The sequence below is a fragment of the Podarcis cretensis genome (genome assembly GCF_951804945.1).
Source record: "Podarcis cretensis genome assembly, chromosome: 3".
NCBI classification, from domain to species: Eukaryota; Metazoa; Chordata; class Lepidosauria; order Squamata; family Lacertidae; genus Podarcis; species Podarcis cretensis.
In genome coordinates this window covers 66,209,375-66,233,970 of record NC_137172.1, presented here as the reverse complement: position 1 = coordinate 66,233,970, position 24,596 = coordinate 66,209,375, and the positions used below count along the sequence as shown (strand labels likewise).

The 24,596-nt window shown below is 41.5% G+C and overlaps 1 protein-coding gene across 2 annotated transcripts in view; it reads left to right on the top strand.

Annotated features, from left to right (window-relative positions):
- TMEM200A (transmembrane protein 200A) overlaps positions 1-15,422 on the top strand; it is a 45,164-nt gene extending 29,742 nt beyond the window's left edge. For both annotated transcript variants that reach the window (XM_079970800.1, XM_079970799.1), the window contains one exon: positions 11,184-15,422. In XM_079970800.1, coding sequence (XP_079826926.1) covers positions 11,200-12,666 — 1,467 coding nt within the window. In that variant the 5' untranslated portion in view covers positions 11,184-11,199 and the 3' untranslated portion in view covers positions 12,667-15,422. The remainder of the gene's footprint in view (positions 1-11,183) is intronic.
- The last annotated feature ends 9,174 nt before the right edge of the window (positions 15,423-24,596 follow it).

Below are 24,596 nucleotides of genomic sequence, written 5' to 3'. Positions count from 1 at the left end.
GGGCCTGATGTGAATTGTAGTCCAAGGTCTGGAGTGTCTTCTAGTGGCGGCAACTCCTTTCCTTTCTTTGTATTTTCTCTGGCCTGGACCAGACTTAGTTGAACTTGGGTCCTGTTGAAGCCAGTAGGGCCAATTAATTAGGCTGCCACACTGAAAACAATGGGACATAAATGTAGCTGATTAACTTACAACAAAATCCTATAATGTATTCTCATAAAAGCCTGATTAAATTCAGCGGGGCTTACTCCCAAGTAAGTGTGTATAAAGTTGCAACCTTGGTGTGGATCTAACCCTCGGTTTTGCTTTATCTGGAATTTGCGTGCAGCTGTCTCCATTAAGGTAGAACGTTTAGCAAGTATCATACAATCATAGAGTCATAGAATTGTAGAGTTGGAAGGGACCATGAGGGTCATCTAGTCCAACCACCTGCGATGCAGGAATCTTTTGTCCAATGTGGATCTTGAACCCACAACCCTGAGATTAGGAGTCTCAGGCTCTACCATTTTTCCTTTAGGCTTTCCCCCCTCATCAAACATCTTGGACTTGCAGAGCTTTAAAAATCAATTCAGAAACGGGTGAGAAAATATTTCAGGAAAGCAAACACAATACAGGAAATGGAAAGGGGGTGCATTGGAGAAGTGTGAGCACTGTAACTCTCTTGATTGTTCTATACAGTGAAACTGTGGCACATTATGCAGAAAAGAGAGTGTTTTTTTCAAACATATCTGCAAGGGCAATTATCCAAGATATAACTAAGCTGCAACTTAGGTTTGTGGTTGTTGTTTTTTAAAAAAGATTTGTTTAGGTTTCTTTTTAAAAACCAAAAACTTCCTGACATTTAAACTCTGTGCATTAAAATCCTGATAAAAAAAGAATGGATTAGAATGTGATTTCTCAAGACGGCACCTGTCATTCAACGAATCTTTTACAGAATGTTGTTTTTCATAAAAATTTACCTGATCTTATAGCTCACAGATAATGCTCTCAGCATTTAGAAACACTTGAGGAATGCAGTGCTATATCATAGGCAGGCAAGTTGAAAGAAGGTAATAAGAGAGATTCTTTGCTGTATGAAAGACCCTTCTGGGCTTGAGGTTTTACAGTGTTGTAATTTGAGTGATATGATATATAGCAGAAACATCTGAGGCTCAACATAGAAGTGTCTTAGGGGTATGTAATCAAAGGTTAGAGGGATGATTTTGCTTGATTTTTACTCTAATACTTCACAGTTCTCAATTTGGGACTGAATCCTGGAATATTACTAATATTTGTCATTGGCTATATTTTTATCCCACCCTTCCTCCAAGGAAATCAGGGCAGTATATCATTGGACCCCTTCTCCATGCACAGAATGTGCCTTCTTTCTGCCCCACAAAATACTCAATAACAAGCACCCACATATTTTAAATTAAGAGGCAAGTTTCCAGAGCACAGCTTCCTACCAGAACTTCTGGCACTTCTCTTTTTAGAAATTAATCCCTGGGCACAACAGTTCTCTATGTGGAAGAGTGCTGGGAGGATGGGGGAAATCTCAGATATCCTGGACACCATCTTGCAAAGGGATGAGACATTTCTTCAAAAGCTATTGGAATATGTAACCCTTCTTGGAAGGTGTGGTCTCAGGCACAGGTATATATCCTGTCTATGGAATGCTTTCAGGTGACAATCAAGGAGAAAAGGAATTGGTAATAATGGTTTGTGTCAAGGACACGGAAAGAATCTTCTCTTTCATTTTTCCTTGTAAACCAATAATAGCTTTTCTGCCAGGGAAGTGTGAACTGACAGGTTTTTATGCAACTTGCTTACATGTCCAAAATGAAGGTTACCCTGGGCAACAGATAAGAGAATGCAAGTTAGGCAGATGCAGAAAGCTGCTGGAGGGAGTCCATTCTTCAGTTCTATTTCCCTTATCTTGGGCAGCAGGCTTCTGCAGAGAAATCTAGCTGTCAATTTGAATTTCAGTAGGTCCAGATGTGCATCAAGTCATCAAATGCTCTCAAATCCTCCCTTTAGGAAGCTGTGCATTTCATTTGTAGCCACAACACAACCTGCCAATTTTGATTTTTGAGGCTGTGCAAGAGGTCCCCTCACATATGTGGCATGCTGATAACAACAAAAAATTGTGTGGCACTAAAAGGTGACATTATTGGGGCAATGAAGATTATTTGAGGAATAAAGTTTTAAAAAGCAACAAAACTGCAAGTTATTTTGCACATACGTAATACCCTTTATGTAAGCATGACCAGTAAATGGATCTGTCAAAAGTACTATGGGTTTTTGGAAGGCCAACAATAATTTTCAGATCAGAATTTCAGGTTTCATTTTCAGAGTTGAATTGCAAAATAGTGCATAGCAATCCTTGCATAAGGTGCACTGATGTGTAGTTTTACTTTCTCTCAGTACTTGCAGTTGATTCCCTTGCTGTATCTTAAAGTCTACTTATTCATAACTGTATAAAGTGGTGCTTGCTTTCTAAATTCATGACTACTTTGCCTTTGCAGTTTAGGTATGTGGAATATATATGTGTTTAAGGTTGCCACCCTAAGCTCACTTTCCTGTAAGTCACATTGCATTCAACAGGACGTATAGTTGAGTAATCATAGTTAGGATTGCATTGTAAGAGCATCAGTCTAGGACTGTGGAGGCCCCAATTCAAATCTTCACTCAGCTGTGAAACCCACTAGGTAACCTCGAGCCAATCACCATCTCTCAAGCTTTCCTATTTCATCTTCGTCATGGTGAGGATGAAATTGGAGGTGAGGAACTATCTATGATGTATTGAGTTTATAGACAAGGTGGGATATAAATCCAATAGATAATGCCAACTCTCTTCTTTCTACCTTCATGTTTCCCCTATGTATTTTGATTTTGGTGTCCTTGCAAACCTGAATATCATGCAAAGAGATAAGATTGGCTATGGCTCCCCCTGTCAGATGTAAACTCAGTGGCAATGTATTTCCTATTGTACAATTAAGTGGTGGAAGCATTTGTTACAACAGTGGTGCAAAAATCAAGTTAAGAGAAAGAGGTTCTGAAAATAGAAGAGGAATGAAGGAATGGTCAGTGAACATGACAATGTACAGCTTTTAAATCCAGATCTTTGATCCAGGTATACAATTTTTTATAAGGAAGCCACCACCACAGTAATGAGTTAATGAGCAGCAGATCATGGAATATGATGCAGGCTGCTGCACCTTCTTGCACAACCCTCAGTAACAGACTATGTGAAAGTACTCTACCAGATTATATACACCTGGGTTTTTTGCTCCACCCTTATTTTTGCTCCTCTTCCTCCTGTGGAAGGGCTGCGATTCAGTGGCAGAGCATCTGCTTTGCATGCAGAAGTTTCCTGGCTTAGTCCCTGACATATCCAGGCAGGACTGGGAGAATCCCCTTCCTGAAACTCTGGAGGCCATGTCCTAGCTGCAGCCATTAGTTAAAAAAGGTAAAGGGCCCCTGGGCGGTTAAGTCCAGTCAAAGGTGACTATGGGGTTGCTGCACACATCTTGCTTTAGGCCGAGGGAGCTGGCATTTGTCCACAGACAGCTTTCTGGGTCATGACTAAATCGCTTCTGGTGCAACGGAACTGTGATGAAAGCCAGAGTGCACAGAAATGCTGTTTACCTTCCCACCACAGTGGTGCCTATTAATCCACTTGCACTGGTGTGCTTTCAAACTGCTAGGTTGGCAACCATTAAAACCTCCTTACCTTTACAAATGTGCTGTTGAAATGAAATGACAAGAGGCAAATCCAGGGGGTGGCATCAAATAGCAGACAACTGGAGAGATGCTGGACGGTTCCCAAAGAATGTTCTTTGGTCGACCACCCAGTTCTGTTTGTTCTGTCACAGTAATATTGCTATCTGCATTACTACTGTGTTAGTAAGAAAGATAATAACGCACAAAAATTTGTCTTCTGGAACTGCCACTCCTGCTTAGAAAAAGCTATTATTATTGCCCTTTATGTCATTGTATTGTGCTGTCATTTTCTTTGCCTCTCTGCTCCTCCTCTGCTCATTTGCTGCGAATATAGTTTTGAGATTTGAAGTGCATTCCCATTTTTAGAGTAAGATTAAAGGATTTCTCTAATAGTAATTGCACTCTTGGCAAAAAAGGGCAAATGCATCTTAAGTTTACAGTTTTTCCTAACCTTTCTTTTTCAAACACTCTTTACATAAGTAGGAGAAATGTCCCCCCACCCTTATTAATCTTAATTATCCTATAAATATATTGTGGATAATAAATAGATTTTTAGATTAATTTCTAAACAATTTTTGTTGGGGGCTTAGGAAGGCAAAAACATACCCAAAGCAGATTGGGATGTGAAAATCAGGGTTGAAAACCCAAAGATTATTTCCCAAAATAGAAAGAAGTGTCGCAGTTTAAAGAGCTTAGGACAGTCCACAGCAGAGCTTGTGCCTCTTATGAAATGGATTTCCTATTTGTTTTTGTCTCTGTTCCATTTACAGAAACGGCTAGATAGTAAAAAGTGGCATTCTAGAGACTACGAGACATAATTGCAACTACAGATGGGGCTGAAGACAAATGTTACTTGAAAGGACAGTCTTTTAATAGTTGCTGTGTGGGGGCAGGTGCATCAGTAGTGAGGGAAGAAAGTGTTACAAGGTAGAATGGGAATGACAACATTTTTTAAAAGGCTTTTAAAGAGAGAGCATGCTACATAATTTGCTCGAGTCCTAGGGACCTGAAGAATTGTCCCTTGCTTTCGAATCTTCCTGTGTTTTAACATACACATCAGAGACCCCTCTCTGTGTTGCCATCAAGTGGAAGGTAATCAGGGAAATTGTCTTTTCAGTGGTGGCACCCTGGTTATAGAATGCCCTCTTGATGATTGCACAGTTAGTCTGATTAGCTTTTATACAAGGCCAATATTTATTTGCTTGACTTTCAGATGCAAAGAGACAAAGAATGATTCCCTCCCCAGCAAGTACAGTGGACCCTCTGGATACGTAATTTTTGGGTTATGAACGCGGCAAACCCGGAAGTGTATACTTCCAGGTTTCACCATGCGTGCACAGAAGCAGCACCTCTGCCTATGGACTTTTCGGGTTGTGGATGGACCCCTGGAACAAATTTAATTCATATCTAGAGGGTCCATTGTACTTGCAAAAGTCCTTCAGTTTTCGAAAGCACTCAGTAAGGATGGGGGGATAGGAAGATGTCATTCCTGAGCTGAAGATGGGAATATTCATGCATCACTATGTTCCCCCATCCTTTTGCAGAGATCATAGTCCCAAGAGCGCAGTCAGAATACTTACATCCTATTACAAAAGCTTTGGCTATCTAGACACCTTTCAAAAAGTTGTGGCATCTCCAAAACTGCTAGTTTTGCAGACAACTCCAGATGCACTTAACAGGTGTCAGCTTCTCCAAATTTCTCTAAAGGTAACTATATCATAACATACAACAGGAGTGGAGAACTTCTTGCATTAAGCCAAAATTGGCCCAGCATGGGTACCAGTTGGGCTCAGGAGGCCATTCCCCATGAACCACTTCCTCAAAAGATGACACTTTGACATCAGGTGAGGGGCAGGTGGAGGCGTGGCTTCCAATGCACAGTCCAGGGCCTTAAAGTGCTATCCTGGTTGTGCATTAGCAAAGGAGGCTTGATGTCACTGCCAGTCCCATGAGTCAACATTAAAAACCACCCACTCACAACAAGGGGGGTCAGAAATTGTTTCCATGTATGCTTAACATAAGCGACACCGGTGGTGCTGTGGGTTAAACCACAGAGCCTAGGACTTGCCAATCAGAAGGTTGGCGGTTCGAATCCCCGCAACGGGGTGAGCTCCCGTTGCTCGGTCCCTGCTCCTGCCCACCTAGCAGTTCGAAAGCACGTCAAAGTGCAAATAGATAAATAGGTACCGCTCCGGCGGGAAGGTAAACGGCATTTCCATGTGCTGCTCTGGTTCGCCAGAAGCGGTTTTGTCATGCTGGCCACATGACCCGGAAGCTGTCTGCAGACAAACGCCAGCTCCCTCGGGCTATAGAGTGAGATGAGTGCACAACCCCAGAGTCGGTCACAACTGGACTTAATGGTCAGGGGTACCTTTACCTTTACCTTATGCTTAACAACATTTTCTCTCCCCACCCCACCAACTATCCCTTTCCCATCTTCTTTGTAATTGGGAAGGTTGAAAAGCTCAGGAAGGGGAAAGGAACAATAAAACTGTAAAAAAAAGTTTAAAATATCAGTATTGATTTTTAAAGTGGTCATTCCTCCCCTCCCCACCCACCATGAATGTTATATTGTGCAACACTTTGCAGTCCTCTGCTGGAAAAGCACCCTAAAAATATTAATACAAATAAATACAAATACAGGGAGGAATACTTAATTCGTAAGTATATGAAGTCAGAAGCATTAGACAGCCCAGCTTGTCATCCTAGAGGTTGCTTAGCATCCAGTTCTATTTGTGACAGAAGAAAGAAGTAAAATAATATTGAAAGGGAAATTGGTACTAAAGAAGCCTTTCTAGGTCATGATTCTTTTTACCCTACATGAAAATAAAAAATGCAGGTTTGGATTCTGAGCTCCATGAACAAACAGAAATGCTTAAGAGGGGCAAAAAGGAGGGGGAGGCAGGAAAGTCCCTTTCTGTCACTGCCTTTCATTCCTAGAACTCAGGTTCCAGGCCATTGTTTTCTTTCAACCTGTACTTGTCCTTGTCTGCTTTTTTCCTGGTTGATTGTGAAGAGCCACTTGAGGGAAAGTGGCGTGTGAAGTACCTTTAAAGTGTTTACAATTGCTATCTAAAGGGCCTGATCCTGATCCTTAGCATTTCTGTAATAAATTATCTAGCAATGTAGGCTGGTTCACTTCACAGAAGCACCTTGGGGTGGTGATGCCAGGCTTCACTTAGGGTGGCTGAGTGCCCTACTTTACAAAGGACAGCCCTCCATTTGAAGAGCTGCCCGGTTCAAGACCAGTTTTAAGACAAAGAACCATCAGAAGGAGGAAAAGTGGCCTATCAGCAATACCTGAACAGCAATAGTGAGATAATTATGCTTTGTTTAAATTATAATAATTTTTTTCTAAATGTTTACCTACACATATGCAGATCTTATGCAAACCCCTTTCTCTTTCTCTTTCTATTTGGTGATACGTGTAAGTGGCCACACTATCTCCACTCATTCTGGGACACTGTTTGTGAAAGCCAGCACCTCCATGTGGGAACTTCACACTTAATGAGATTTTTTAAAGTTGCAGAGGGCTGAAAAGAGGCTGATGGAATCTTGCAAATCGTTGGGGCTGCAAATACATGCTCCTCATGGAGGTTACCCACTGGTGGTCCCAGTATGCTCCCCAAATGCCTGCATGGCCATTGCTCCTTCGACAAGTGTCAGCAGGGCCCATGGCATCATACCAGAGCTGGTGGCAATTCTCCTCCAGAGTCTTAAAAGCAGTATGGTCACTTTAGGAGCTGTAATTCTGGGAAAAGCTTACCTCCATAGTTTGATGCTGTATATCATATCATGGGCCTTAGCAAAACCAAATATGCTTTGTATAGTTTTCTCTGCTGCATCTAAAGCAGCTTGATCAAATACCATGGCAGATTGGACGCATGATGTGTTTAATTTGCAGCATGCTTCAAGGACCAGACTATGCATGAAGATCCCCACAAACCAAGTAGATTTAAGAACTGACTCGCCACTTATGTGACACCGAGTATTTGCCGCAGTACATGCATAAACTACAAAGGGGAGATTTCCAAACACACTGTGCGTTATTTGCACAGCACCAGCAGTACACATGGCATTTTAGAATAATAAAAACAAAAGGTAGGTTCCTACCTCAAGGAACTTACAAACGAATTTTAGCTGGGAAAGGGGTTGCAGAAGATGACAACAGTGGAAGGGGAGGAGAGAAGAAGAGATGAATTTCAGCAAATGCCGTTACATGTATTGGGGCTTTGTTTCAGATAGGCATGAGGATTAATGCTGGACTTAGACAGTACAAGAGATGGGGACCTCCAGCAGAACAGTACCTTATCCTCTTCTGTTTGGTAGCATAGTTAAGTGTTACCCCCAAAAGTGTGGCATGACAACATTGTGTTCTTAGTGCTCTTGCCCCTGCTCTACATTGGCGGCTGCTTGTGTGAGGCATGGAAAACTCAGCTTGGTTCATTATAAGATTTGTGTTACTAAACCTTACTGTGGGAGAGAAGAGGCAACAGACTTCTGTTTTCAGTGGGCAGCTGTATATCGCCTGCAGCATCTCATTCTGACCTAAGGGTTTAAGTCAAAGTACCAGGAAGTTGCATCCCTGCTGTGGTTCATGTCCACTACATACTCCTGAAAGTCGATAGACACTTGGCATTGTACTTTGTTATTGTTATTGTTATTGTAACCAACACTAGTTAAAGCACTGATGTGCCACAGAGTCACAGTAAGTGTGCATGGGTCCTAACAAATGTCGCGCTAGGTGCATTTTTGTTCTATTTTAAGCCCCTCAGTAAATATGCAACAGATACACCAAGTTTTGATTCTGTGCCCCTGCTGTGAGGCTGGCCAGCAGCAGTGTGCTTGTTCTTGTGCTTCTGCTGTCATGGCAACATGCTCTACCACCACTCCTACTGAGAGGTCTGTAGGCTCAGCATTGGTGCTTCCCTGTTGCTAAGCATCTGCAATGTTTGCTCCAGGCAGGATTCACTGTTCCTTAAGAGTAAGTACAGAGCAGCAACGTGTTATTTACCTCACGGAAACCAGTCCATGTTACAAACACAAATACACTGCTGCTCTGTACATACATACATACATACATACGTGTGTGAAAAAGATAGAGCACAATATGTTCCATACTGTTGTTTGGCAGTAGGTACCTATAAGTTATACAAAAGTTGTTTCCACAAAGAATATTCCTTCATCTGAAACAAGCAGAGTAGAGATCCTCTCCCCTGGCACCCACTTTTCTTTCCCTCTTCCTACTTTGCAAACTGGGTTGCTTCCATTTTAATTTTTCAGTGATTTCAGTATGAATAATGGGAGCATAATTTCCTTGAATCTATTATGTCAACCCCACCTCATCTGTCATAAGGTTTTATATCTAAATCTCTGCTGTTCTGGGTGCTGAATTTGGTTATAGTGCAGGACAAAAGGCTAGTTTCCACACTAAACAGGTTTTCCAACATAAAGATAGGAACCCCGAGTGACCAAGTTCCCAGCTCTGTGTTGGAGCACCTATGTATGAGTAAGGCAGCACTCTTCAGACTAACTAATATAAATTATCTGTTTATTATTAATTAAAGTTACAGATAGGTAGCCGTGTTGGTCTGCCATAGTCAAAACAAAATAAAAAAATTCCTTCCAGTAGCACCTTAAAGACCAACTAAGTTAGTTTTTGGTATGAGCTTTCGTGTGTGCATGCACACGAAAGCTCATACCAAAAACTAACTTAGTTGGTCTTTAAGGTGCTACTGGAAGGAATTTTTTTATTTTGTTTTTATTAATTAAAGTTGTACATCCCTTCATCTGAAGATCCCAGGGCACAGTTCGCGACAGAATAATACAAAATGAGAAAACAAAATCCATAAAAAAGCAAAAAACAAAAAACAAAAACCAATAACACCCCTTCCTGCAAACACATTTTAAAAGCCACAGAATGTTAATCAGTGGAATGGCTGTTTGAAGAGAATTTTTTTCGCCTGGCACCTGAAGATATGTAATGAAGGCTCTCCCTGGGATGAGCATTCAACTAATGGGGAGCCACCGCAGAAAAGGCTTGTTCTCATGTTGCTGCCCTCCAGAACTCTTGTGGAGGAGGCATGCCTTCACTGCCACTAGGTAGTCTAAATGATGCGCCTCACCAGTGTTCGACTGCATTCAACCAGAGTCATCCCCCCACCCCCACCCCGCCAGTCACATTCAAGCAGTCTCCTAGCTTGTTTCCTTGCCCTAAGCTCTGTAGTACAGCAGGGAGCCAAGTGGGCTACATGAAGTGTAGTGTAATACAGTATACGTTTTTAAACAAAATAACTAATAACTGACTACCACCACCCTGCACAGGCACCTTTTCCAGCTAAAGTAAGTTTATTGTGATCCTGCAAAGTCAATCTTCATGCTAAATATACATTATGGGATGGAACCACGTTGGGAGAAGCAGTAGCCCACATCAAGCATTTGGTGTGAGTTCCTGGTGAACGGATTGTTCTGTTGGCTCTGACTGCATTGGTCATATGTTTGGGGATGCAACTACTGATTAAAAAAAAAAAACCTTTATTGAAATTCAAGAATAACATAAATAATACACACACTCTTAATTCAACAAAAAAGAAAGTGTCCATGTACAAATATTATTCTATGAATTTAAAAAAGTAAGCTTAGGTTAAATTTGTACAGTCTCCTTTTTCCTGTCTTTTTACTAACGTAAAGTAGACTTCCTATCATTACCCGATGTAAAGTTCCTTTCTAGTGTTGAATGTACTTCATTGTTCCCTTTTCTTTCTGTATTTTCTAATACATTCTTACAACTGTTTGTACCCTTTACCTTATTTCTTCGCTGTCACTTTAAAAAAGGGTCATTCGAATGCTGCCATAGTTATTATATTACTATTTTATTTCTGTAAGTAACTCTTATACAGCGATTACTGAATCTAGGTGTCTCTCCCCTCCCCCCCCCCCCACGTTTGGTGAGCTGACAGTTCCAACCATCTGTTATGCACAAGAGATCCTTATAGAGAGCAGTGGGTGAGGAATGTGCGTCTGCATATGAGGATCTCTAGAGAAGGGTGTGTGGTTGCTGCAGCCTGGTAAACAATTGGTAGCGTGTTACCTTCACAGTTCTGTAGAAACTGGTGTCAAGATACAAATTTGTTTCAGTTGCTGATTTCTCTTAACCAGATATCTTACTTCTGACGAAGTATTTCTATAGTCTGAACTCCTGTTGCCTGTTTTACTATATTTCAACACCATTTATTGTTTTACAAGTGGGATTTCCAGTTTGAAGGAAGTTTCATGATGGCATTATGTGATTAAGAAATTACAATGTTACGTAGAACATTGAATGATAATTTTTGACTTTAATTCTTGTGAAGGGGTTTGTAGATCTCGGTGGGCTAAGAGACAGGTTGCAAATATACAGATTTTTTTAAAGAAAAGAAATGCTTCCTACTTTATTAATTTACCTTATTAAAATGTTTGTTGTTGTTTCTTGTATTCACATCTAGATCAAAATAAAAAATTATGATAGCAACAGGAGGAGTCATAACAGGACTGGCTGCCTTAAAGCGGCAAGACTCTGCCAGATCCCAGCATCATCTAAATCTTGCGACATCAGCAGCTACTGAAGAACAGAAGCCAGTAAAACGCCGACCCAGAGCAGATGTAGTCGTGGTCCGAGGCAAGATTCGACTTTACTCCCCATCAGGATTCTTCCTTGTTCTGGGAGTGCTTGTCTCATTTCTGGGGATTGCTATGGCAATCCTTGGCTATTGGCCTGAAAAGGAGCCTTTTCCGGAGTCCGAATACAGCTTGCCACTAAATGATACCCAAGTCATAGAAAAAGAAGATGGAATTATAATTCGTTTCTTTGAACAGCACTTGCATTCTGATAAGATGAAAATGTTGGGGCCTTTCACTATGGGGATTGGAATCTTTATATTTATTTGTGCAAATGCTATGCTCCACGAAAACCGTGACAAGGAGACAAAAATCATACACATGAGAGACATCTATTCCACTGTCATTGACATACATACTCTGAGGATCAGTGAACAGAAGCAGCTAACTGCGGCCTACACAGGCTTAGCGGGGGAGAACGAAGTCAAGCACAACGGAAGCTCTTACGCATCACGGCTGGCTGCAAATACAATTGCACCCTTCTCAGGCTACGCAAGCAACTTTCGAATAGACAGCAGTGCTGAGGAGGATGAAATTGCTGCTAGTGATGGCAAAAACACTACTCATCTTCTGCCACCTTTGCTTACTGAGAGCTCTGGTTCAGTCTTCGGCCTTTACCCTCACTCTGGAAAGTCAAAGGATGATAGGAGTAGCAGCTCTTTAAAGTGTGAAACAAAGTCAATTGTGTCATCCTCCATCAACGCTTTCACGTTACCTGTAATTAAACTAAATAACTGTGTTATTGATGAGCCCGGTATAGACAACATTACTGAGGATTCTGTTAGCACTAGAGGCAGGCCTAGAAATTTATCCATGGACTCTCTACCCATACCATCAACTCATACCAACGACATGTACAAACATTCCAGCACATTGATACCAAGAAACAGTTTATATGGAGACTCCTCATCCAAATCTTCTATGAATCTTGGGCCCAGTACAGGAAAGCTTCTGTCACCTGGTGCAGCCAGAAAACAGTTTGGGTCCAACACCTCTTTGCATCTTTTGTCCGTGCACTCAAAATCCCTAGACTTAGATAGGGGCCCTTCTACTCTGACTGTCCAAGTTGAACAAAGAAAACACCCAAGTTGGCCAAGATTGGACCGGAGCAACAGTAAAGGTTATATGAAACTAGAAAACAAAGAAGATCCAATGGACAGGCTGCTTGTGCCATCAGCAACAGTCAAGAAGGACTTTACTAACAAAGAAAAACTTCAAATGATTTCCAGATCGCATAATAATTTGAGTTTTGAACATGATGAGTTTTTGAGTAACAATCTAAAACGTGGAACTTCTGAGACAACATTTTGACAGGGGACTAAAATTAATGTGTCAGTATTTTTTAGCAAAACAAAACATTTTGACACGTGATTCTTTTTTTGGTTTGGTTTTCCAGTGAAACTGCCACAAGCCTGTTTTTACCAAATGTTTCTATCCGATTAAAATGGCCTTGTGTTAGCAAAGGTGTTATTTTTCACCTCTGCAGTGCCAAGTGTTTAATGTCAAGCAGCTTGTTTATCAAAACACTGCACTGGCATAGTGATGATTGGATGGTGTTCGTGCTTGGATGGTAATTGGATGGTGGTTTGAGAATTGATATCTTCTTAATTTACAATTGCAATACTGTATATTATCACTGCTCAACATATCTCAGATCCTTTTCCTCCCAGTCATTACTCTTTTTGTTTCTATGTAAGCATGCTATCTTTCATTCCTGTGAGTCAACAATACGAGCTGACTGAATAAGCGTTGATGTTCAGAGCCATCAATGATGGCAACACGTTAACAATGGTGCTTTTAACTGGAGATGGATGGAAGGTTTGCTGTGGTGGAGCCAAATTTAGCCCATCAGTATATCCAGTGGAAAAATTGACTGTTTTCCTTTTAAAAGAAAGAATTCTATACCAGCAGGATTCTATTCAAAGGAATAATAGGATTCTATTTTATATAGATTCTATTCTGTATCAAAACCTGTGTTCAAAGCTTTCAAATGAGGTGTGCCATTTGGGTATTAATGTTTTGAGCAACATGAATGAGTCCAAGTTTCCCTTGGGCATGTGAAACTAGTTCATGGTTTTTCTTGGAACCCAAAGCGTAAAGTAGATAATGAGTATGATCTGCAAGGATATTTCTGCTGTGCAATAAACACATAGCATATTATCTGTGTAGTAACAGCTCATCCCCACTCCAAGCAGGGAATGCACAAAGAAATTCTCTTACATATGATACTAATAATGCATTGTCTAATATTAGCAAAAACTGCTACCATATTGATTAGGATTTGTGAGAAAGACTATGCAGATTGAAAACCATTTTTGTGAACTTGCTATAATCAACTGAATACCAGTGTTGTCTGTAGTTCTGTTATGATGACAAGGGGATGGATTAAGCTAGAAAGATGAGATGGTTTCTGATCTAGGATGCTAAGACAGCTGGTTGTTCTAAATGTGGGACTTTGGGGCTAGGGGTTGAATAAGGCTCAGTGCTAGGGGGATGCGGGTAGCACTGTGGTCTAAACCACTGAGCCTCTTGGGCTTGCTGATCGGAAGGTTAGCAGTTCGAATCCCCACAACAGAGTGCTCTGTCCCAGCTCCTGTTAATCTAGCAGTTTGAAAGCATGCCAGTGCAAGTAGATAAATAGGTACCACTGCGGCGGGAAGGTAAATGGGGTTTCCATGAGCTCTGGCTTCTGTCACAGTGTTCGATTGCACCAGAAGTGGTTTAGTCATGCTGGCCACATGACCCGGAAAGCTGTCTGTGGACAAATGCCGGCTCCCTCAGCCTGAAGCGAGATGAGCACTGCAACCCCATAGTTGCCTTTGACTGGACTTAACTGTCCAGGGGTCCTTTATCTTTACCTAAGGCTCAGTGCTGGCCAAGAAAAACCCACCTTGTTTGATGTTATCACTGTTACAGCATTTTAAGGTTTTTCTTTAGAAGTATGAGGTATGGAATAGCTATACCTGGCACTTCAGAAATATAAATTTCAATATGTATGTACCCTACCTGTCAAAGAGTGGGATGACAGTGAATTCAAGTAGTTATGGGATTTAAATAAATGATGTGTGGAGAATGGTTGTTCTGTTGTACAACAAAGCTTTTTTCTGGTTATAGTGTGAACTCAAATAACAAATATAGTGGTACCTCTGGTTACGTACTTAATTCATTCCGGAGGTCCGTTCTTAACCTGAAACTGTTCTTAACCTGAAGCACCACTTTAGCTAATGGGGCCTCCAGCTGCTGCTGTGCCACCGCTACGCGATTTCTGTTCTTTTCCTGAAGCAAAGTTCTTAACCCAAGGTAATATTTCTGTGTTAGCGGAGTTTGTAACCTGAAGCGTATGTAACCTGAAGCGTATGTAACCTGAGGTACCACTGTACTGCAATTCATTAATGATGCTGACATTAAATATGAACCTGCTGTTGACCACAGTTTTCAAGAACTAAAACATTACTTGTTGCAGGGATACACTGCATTGTAAACTGCCGCAAAGATGATGATACTGATAGCAGACATTTTTTCTCCTCCAGTTGGGTCACCAATGAAGTTGAAAGTAATTGGTAAAGAAATTAGCAGTGTGAATAGGTCTACCAGAAAACTTCCTTACATTGCCTTAAGGCAGTTAGACCCTAATCTTGCTAACTAGTCTATTGTAACCCATTCCACCCCTTGTGGTTTGGCCAATAGGATCACAGTGTTAATTGGTCATTTTAGCAGATGTTTCATATTTTCACTTAACCTAAATAACTCAGGAATTATTTGAATAGCTTCTCCCTAAACAATCAGAAATGTAAAAATGTTGTACACCAGTTGACTGTGAAAGACAAATGACAGATTCCCCCCCGCCCATTAATGTCCAGCTCCATATTCTAACAATGTGGTGTTTCTTTGTCAAAAGCATTACTTGCCCAGTGAATTGAGGCATAGTGTTAACCTGTTAGAATCTCAAGCCTATATATTGTAACAGAGCTGGCTACATATTTTGCTATGAAGCTTTTAATGACTTTCTGGTCAGTGTTCTTAATATATTTGCTATTTTTTTAAAATAAAAATCAAATGTTAAACTACGCGAGTATCATAAATGTGTCTTTGGCGTTCATTAGTTCTGCTGTTAAAATGAAAAGGAAAGGACAAACTAATCATTCTTTGGTGTGAGTCCTTTTCCTCCCCTACATAACAATTAGCAGTGTCGGTGCTTCTTACTGTTTTTACAAAGGAGCAAAATCTTTTCCTAAAGATATTTCTCATTAACAAGAATGACAGAAGTATACATTCAAAACAACAGAGGGCCCAAAATTAATTACTGAGTGCATCCCAACTTCAGTCAAATAGAATTAATTACTTGTGTGGGCCTTGAGCACTTAACCAAGATTTCCGACAATGCTGCATTTAGATTGCATCCCTGGATAGCAACATCCCACATTGACTATGGCACTACACAGGGTTTCTGCATCATTCATGTGTGTCTTGGGGAGCTGTTCATTCAGTTGTTTAATGTGCACCCAACACTAGCAAAATCTGCTTGCTCTGAAGAAGAAGGAGTAGTTTGGATTTGATATCCCGCTTTATCACTACCCAAAGGAGTCTCAAAGCGGCTAACATTCTCCTTTCCCTTCCTCCCCCACAACAAACACTCTGTGAGGTGAGTGGGGCTGAGAGACTTCAAAGAAGTGTGAATAGCCCAAGGTCACCCAGCAGCTGCATGTTGAGGAGCGGGGAAGCGAACCCGGTTCACCAGTTTACGAATTCACCGCTCTTAACCACTACACCACACTGGATCTGGAAGTCTCCTTTGTGTTTCAGACAGAGTTTATTTATGTGTAAAGTATTTCTATACTGCCATATAATAAAGAAGGCCTAAAACAGGTAGCATCTAGAAGAGGATCCCTGACACATGGGATTTTGTGTTGCTGGTAACACGCCATCAAAACTTAGTACTACATAACATTGATGAATATGACCAAAGTGGGTTTTTGTCTTTTTTTACCCAGATTACTTTGAGCTCCAGTCTTGCTGAGTTTTTGAAATACAACTAGTAAGACTATCACAGACAAACAAGTGGTTATCCACAGGGAAAATGTCAGCATACGAAAATCAGAATAATAAGCAGCATTTCCTTAAAAGAAACCCTTTAAAAAGATCCACAGCATTTCCAAAGATTCCCATTAAAAAGCCTTCCCCTTTCCCAGATGCATAACTAAATGGATTCAAGCCAAGGTTTACACTTAGTATCAGTCAAAGCATAAAGAAGTATTTGCATCTAGAAAGGGACTTGAACGATCCATATATTTGCCAATAGCACTCCAGGAACTGGAGCTAAATACCATGCAAGATATGTAGCTCCAGCTCTTCTAATGTAAGAATTTGTCTGTTTTGCATTATTCACCCTCTACTGAGTAAGAGTTATGTTGGGTCTGAAAGTACAGTGGTGCCTCGCAAGACGAAAAGAATCCGTTCCGCGAGTCTCTTCGTCTAGCGGTTTTTTCGTCTTGCGAAGCAAGCCCATTGACGGCTTAGCGGATTAGCGCTATTAGCGGTTTAGCGGCTTTTAGCGGCTTATCGGATAAGCGGATAAGCGGCTTAGCGGCTTAGAAAAGGGGGGGAGGGGGAAAAACACGCAGGAACTCACAAGACATTTTCGTCTTGCGAAGCAAGCCCATAGGAAATTCGTTTTGCGAAGCACCTCCAAAATGGAAAACTCTTTCGTCTAGCGAGTTTTCCGTCTTGCGAGGCATTCGTCTTGCGGGGCACCACTGTACTGGATATGGAATGAAGCCAGCCAAATGTTGCATTTTATTTGCGCAAACAATTTCCTGCATTTTGCTAACAACAATTTTGTTACCCTAAGGGCAGTCAGGGCTGGTTCCTGTGGCATCAACAATGGTAGGGCGGAATGCTAGGAGCCCAAAGAGTAGGCGGAGCCCAAGCCAATGATGGGCAGATCTAATTCTAGTTTCCCCCCATCTTCCTCTCTGCCAAGTTCTACAAGGTGAACACTGAGGCTAAGTAGCAGTCACACGAGAAATATGTAAAATAACCAAGCAAGTATTAGAAATCACCCCAGAAATGGCCCTACTAAACATCTTCCAAGACAACAATGCCCACTTACACCACAAAGAACTCATAACCCACCTACTCTCAGCAGCCAGAAACATCATAACCAGACACTGGAGAGACCTGGCAGGAGTAAGCATGGACCAATGGTACCAAATAGTATGGGAAACAGCCTTACTAGAAAAATTAACCAATAAACTGAAACTGACATGGGGACAAATAGAAGAAGATGCCTTCACCCCAGTATGGCTCCCCTTTATCACATACACAGCCCAACAAGACGACGACAAAAATCCACCAACAGCATACAAATCAGTATGGCTAACGTGATCCAAAACACCCACCCACCCCACTCACACATGAAAACAAAGACCACCACAGCCAATCACAAATGAACAGCCACACCCTAGGGCAACCCCAACCTCTCTCACCACCAAAGGAACACAAGTGAACAGCAGAGAACCCGCACAAGCAAAAAAAAAACAAAAAAAACACACACAAAAAAAAACACTGAGGCTAAGCAAGAGGAAGCTAACTGGTAGTGCCACAGCACCCTAGACTGGTTATAAGAAAGAGGCGGGAGGGTGGAGACTGGGGGAGGGCAGACTGAGGGTGCCCCATTTGTCCTAAAGGACCAGACTCCATTACCTAAGGGGGAGCAAAGCCTGATCCCTCTGGCAAAGCCAATCACAATTGAATTACTATGGCTCCTGTCTTTCCTTTCTGATTTTTTGTTTAAAGAATATTAAACCTTTTCAGGATAACACTGTGTGGTGTGTAGCATCACTTTTAACAACAGCGGGACAGGGAGCAGGAAAGGCAAACCACTCCAACATCCCACAAGGCTTACCCCCCCCCCACCACCAATGTATTAGTTCATAGAATTAAATTGACAGTCTTATGAAAAGAATCCAGTTGCATCTGTAAGGCTAATGAAGAAGATTTTAAAGACCATCAGCTTTTCTGGGGAATTATTTACCTGTTATTGATGGCTAGAACGGAACTGGAGCATGCAAGTCAAAGTTGTTGTTTGTTTGTTTTATCTGAACATCTTAGGGTGGTTCACCACACAGTTATCTCTGCTAACTATACTATGAACTCACCTACACAAGCCCATTCTTAAAGGTGTAGTTTGATTCCATTAATCAGAAAAAGAATAATGACACTGCTGCTCTTCTGTTACTTTGATCAGTATTTTACCTTTTCTTTCTTTTGCCTTTGCTGAAGAAGGGTACAAGTTCACACTTCCAACATTTTGAAAATTAGCTGGTGTCTTACTCACTAAGCATATTTTATGTCCTCTGGAACCTATATACTTACAAAGATTTTGGCCTTGGGCAAGCTTATTTCCACTATTTCAGGTATTAAATTGACATATTTCTAACCATTCAACATGACAATGATACATATCTCTTTCTTGGATTTTCAATTGCCCTTCTGCAAAAGGAAGAGCTCCTTGCATTTGTGGAAAGGTCTCTGATCCAGCAGTGGTTCCCACTGGCAGAAATTGTGGGAGGGGGAGAGATTTTTGCCAAATCCCCCTTTCCAAGTCTCCAGAACAAGGACTTCAGTGTGGAGAAGGAATCAGCGAGTTTGTCTTACAGATGCAACTGGATTCTGAATAAGAATTTTAATTTAATGAGCTGAACAAATAATATGAACCAGTACTTTGGGATCTTGCTTCTGCCAACAGGTGCATCCTGTGAGTGGAGTTTCATTCAAGGGATCTCATGATCCATTTTGCAGACATTTATTTTAGAGGCCATTGTCCTTTTCTGAAACTAAAGCTGATCCATTTAGCTCTGCACTTTCCTACTGATCCAAACCATAATTATGTCCATCAGCCACAAAGGCTGCTGTCTATTTTTCCTTTAGTTAATCAACTTAAGATAAGAATTCTTGCATCCCGAACTGTCTAACACTTTATAATTAATGCTGTGCTTTAATCAATTGTGTTTTTGCCTAAAGTTCTACAGGTTACCTGTTAAATGTGTGCCCTTTAATCAGTTTTAAATGAGTTGCTTTTTAAATTTCATTGCACAGTCTATTAATTCTTCTAATACAAGAAATGATGATAGAGGCAACTGATTTACATAACATTAATTATGCTGCGTCTTTGACAGAACCTTCCTAATTAATTCCCCCCTTAAAAGTTATAATCTTTAGACTCTCTCCAATAGATAGCCTTGCAAGAGAATTGATGCCCATGGACTGCAAGAAGATCAAACCTATCCATTCTGAAGGAAATCAGCCCTGAGTGCTCACTGGAAGGACAGATCCTGAAGCTGAGGCTCCAATACTTTGGCCACCTTATGAGAAGAGAAGACTCCCTGGAAAAGACCCTGATGTTGGGGAAGATGGAGGGCACAAGGAGAAGGGGACGACAGAGGACGAGATGGTTGGACAGTGTTCTCGAAGCTACTAACATGAGTTTGACCAAACTGCGGCAGGCAGGGGAAGACAGGAGTGCCTGGCGTGCTCTGGTCTATGGGGTCACGAAGAGTCAGACACGACTAAACAACAACAACACCACACATGTGCACCTGTAAATGCATAGGCTCCTCCTCCTCCACATGACAACATGGAGGAGCATGCGTGCATGCGTGCATTCAGCTATAGATGTGTAGGCTCAGACTTTGTACTGGGCATGTGGTGAGTACAACAGTGTGGTCTGTAAGCGCAATGGGCACAGCCTCACTTCCCCACCCATGCATCCAGTGAATGTCTGGAGGCTGGAGGGCACTTGTGAGAGGGTAAGGTTAATTCCCTCGATTCTTACACTTCATTCTCCTTTCTTTCTTTCTTTTTTCTTTCTTTCTTTCTTTTTTTTGGGGGGGGCTGTTGCCCTTCTCTGCCAATACAATAATATTTTGCATTGTTTTTAGCCATCTTCTGCACGGTGAGCAGATGGTACGTTTGCATAGTATCTGAAAACATGGATATCACTTTTCTGAATTACAGTTGGGTCAAAAATCTGTTACTCAAAGGCAAGGAATTTCAAGCATGCTTCAGAAATAATAGATGTTCATAATGTATTTGGGGGCTTCTTCTGGTAGATTATATTGCCCATGTCACAAGCTTTTTAAAGGATTTCAATCACCAGTTTGGAGTGCTTTTTGGATATAGGTTGACCCTGCTAGTCAGATATAATGAAACAATACCTGTTCCTGCTGAGTCTTCATTATCATTTTAATAGAGAGATCTCACTGATATGCTGTGAGAGAATTATATCCTTACCAATCATGTAGCTTCTCCATCAGAATACGAAAGGGTCTTAGATACGGAGCTCCAGTGATGAATGCGTAGATGCTGCTATGAAATGGGGGGGGGGTTAAGGTAAAGAAGCATATTGTTCCAAGGGAGATTATCATGGATCAAAGGGTACAAATGAAACTGCTCACATTCAGCCTCTGTTAAAAGGAAGGGACTTTGTCTGGAAGCAGAGCCTGGTGAATTGCTGAAGAAGGACACATTTCCTAGTTTCAGAAAATAAAGATGTGCAATTTGAGTGCTAATTTGAAGGAGTCAATGGAGTCAATGGACAGTAATTTAGATTCAAATTAGTATAACTAAAGGACAGACTATAAATTGGGATGGGGGATGTGTGGCCCTCCTTGTGATGTTATAGATGAAAGTTATAGCCCAACTTTCATCACCCCTGACCTTTGGCCACGCTGGTTGAGGCTTGTGGAGTCCAACAACACATTCCCCATTCCAGCTATATGCGGACATTACTACATTGTAAATGCACATTGGTTGGAGAAAAGAAAATGCATTTAAGTTACAGGTTAGTTATGTAACCCAGTCAGGAAAATGAAACCCAGCATAATGAAATAGATTGATCACAACCCAAAGCAGAGTTAGAGCATCTAAGCCCATTGATTTATTTACTTTTGTTTGAAACCATCCTACTTTTTAAATGACCTCTCTAGCCCTTTGTAGGAATTTGCAAGCATGTTTAATTGACACACAAAGGGGTGAGCACACTAGCTCTGAAAAATCAGGGTTCTAAAATGCACAGGGAGTTCTTCCTAAGTATAGAAGACTCCTCACTTTAAGAGGTTGTCTTCCACAGGTTAGAAGGTAACCCAACCAACAATAGAGTGTGGTCTGGTCCCTGCAGCCACACCCTGGCTTGTTAAGTACATGTATTTTCATATTCCTGTGTAAGTCTTCTAGGTCTTCTACACCTTTAGCCTCTCAGATGTTGCTGAACTATAAGTCCCATCACCCTTGACCATTGGTCATGCTTGCTTGGGCTGATAGGGCTTGGCAACATCTGGAGGCCTGCACATTGCCCACGCCTGTTCTACACCATATTTCCACCTTCCTGTCTTAAATATTGTCCATGTGCCAAATGCCAGCATAACAGCTACCCTCTTTTGTCCTGGAAATCCACATGAGTTCCCCAAGGGCACTGCAAAACTTGCTAAAAATAACAGGCTGCTGAGCCACAATGAATCTGTTTCTTGTTACACATTTTCAATGAATGGTTTGTGTTTATATGTAAAAAGAGGTGGGCACTCTATAGCAGGAGTTGGGAACTTGTAGTTCTCAAGATGCTGTTGAGCTCCAGATCCTTTCAACCCTGACTGTTGACCATGCTGCTGGGAGTTGAAGTCCAACAACATCGGGGGGAGGGGCACAGGTTCTCCACCCTTGGTCTACAAGATTCTGTAAAAGCTGAGGAAACATTGTAAGCAGAGGAAGAAAAGATGCCCAGTCACTGGGGCTCCTTCATACCACTCATTACTTCCACAGTGGTACCTCGGGTTACAGACGCTTCAGATTACAGACACTTCAGGTTACAGACTCCACTAACCCAGAAATAGTACCTCGGGTTAAGAACTTTGCTTCAGGATGAGAACAGAAATCGGGTGGCAGCAGCACAGCAGCAGTGGGAGGCCCCATTAGCTAAAGTGGTACCTCAGGTTAAGAACAGTTTCAAGAACGGACCTCCAGAATGAATTAAGTTCTTAAACCGAGGTACCACTGTATTTTTGCCAGTGTCTTGGACCACAACTGAGTTCTTGTACAATGTACAGCATCCAAGCCTGTTTTATCCTTCCCTCCATCCTGTGCTAAGATCATGTTAATGAGATACAGAATTATTCACCCTCAGTATTTCCAATCCTAACAACTCAGGACATACACCAGAAAATCAGCTGGGTAGTTCAAATAAATGAATAATTATTCCATCACTGAATGCATAAAAAGCAGAAGACCTTTTACTCCAGATCCAGGTTTATTGGCATCCTTTTGCTTTAGTTTTCCCTGTGTGCAAAACCCATCTGTTGCTGAATAACCTTTTCTCCCTTCACCAAGATAAAGATCAAGTTCCTTCCTTGAGAACAAAATTTTCACAAGGTTTATTCATTTTCTTGCAAGTCCCTTATTAATCAGCAAACCAGAAGATACTTTGTGTGATCATCATCACACTGTTGATACTTGAAATTGTGTCAATATGCTAAGTACTAAGCTAAATTCTAAGGCAATATGTGAGATCATCATCCTGTTTGTCCAGTATGGGGGTTTGGGTCTCTAGAACGGAATCTGTGATATTTTAAAGCAGAAAATACAAAGTGAAACATTGATCAGATAGTGAGTGGAAGACCCTTTGACTTCCCCCAACCCACAAGCATACTGCACATCACAGAAATAGGTCTGTACACTTCTGAACTGGTCTAGAAGTCACATTGTCCAGGAGAAATAAAATTTTGTGGAGACTTGCCCATATTCTTGTTGTATCGTCACTGCACAAGTTTTTAGTACTTCCATCTATCAGAGAAGCCTTGTCTGCTGCAATACATCAGGGACTGCTCCAGGAGATTCAGCTGCCTCCACCACCAGCCTGTGAGGAAGAACACAACACTTTGACCTCAAGACACAGTTAAGTTGCCCTAGATTTTATGAAAGGTAAAGGGAATTGAGAGGTTGGTTTATTCAGCTGTGCCATCATGTTTAATGCAATATGTAGTTCCAGCCAATAAAACTCTTACCCTTAAATAACCCATAACAATTTCCCAGTGGATACCAGTGTATAAAATATAATGAAGCACTTTGAACAGATCAGTTTAGTTCACTTTAAAACTATCCATGCTGTTGGTGACTGGGCAGAGTGAAGCTGGTATTGGTTGCTGAAGTTTTTCATTCATTTTTGGTTTTTCATGCATTGTAGTGTTTACAAACGCTACTGTTATTCTAAATTCTCCATTTAATATTTTGCATTCTTTTAACTTTGAACAATGGAAAAAACATAAGAATCTTCTGCTGCATTCTACCACCACTGCTTTTGTGACACCACTGGGACTATAGGCTGTGCAACCTCAAGTACACTCAAAGGGCGATCATTTTGCATTTTTTGCCTGTACACGTCTTAAATCATTCCATGTAAAATGGCCAAACCTAGTGCTGTGCTTATGCCAGGAGCAAAATGAACAGCATATTTTGTGCCAGAGAATTATGCAGAATAAGCTGTGCACAAGAGTTTGCAAGATGGATGCACAAAACTGGAGCTGTGAAAATGCCTTGGTAAAATAATGCTGAAGGACCTCTCTCTGAATTGTGGCCAGAACTGATTATACTTGTAAATATTATTCAGAGGAAGTTATCTTTTTGATCATTTACTGTACACACAACCTATTCCCAATGAAGCTCCAGAGGTGCACAGCTGTATCCCCTTTGGGGGTGGGATGTGCACTGCAAATGAAGGTCACAGAACTGCTGAGAAGGGAATATTGCAATTGCCTTGGGAATATATGAATTGATGTTTCCTTTTTTTCTTTTGGGACGTGGGTGACGCTGTGGTCTAAACCACAGAGCCTAGGCTTGCCGATCAGAAGGTCGGTGGTTCAAATCCCCACGACGGGGTGAGCTCCCGTTGTTCGGTCCCAGCTCCTGCCCACCTAGCAGTTCAAAAGCATGTCAAAGTGCAAGTAGATAAATAGGTACCGCTCCGGCGGGAAGGTAAATGGCGTTTCTGTGCACTGCTCTGGTTCACCAGAAGCAGCTTAGTCATGCTGGCCACATGACTTGGAAGCTGTATGCGGACAAACGCTGGCTCCCTCGGCCTATAGAGCGAGATGAGCACTGCAACTCCGGAGTCGTCCGTGACTGGACCTAACAGTCGGGGGACCTTTACCTTAACCTTCTTTCTTTTAGAAAAGGAAAATAGGAAGAAATCAGAT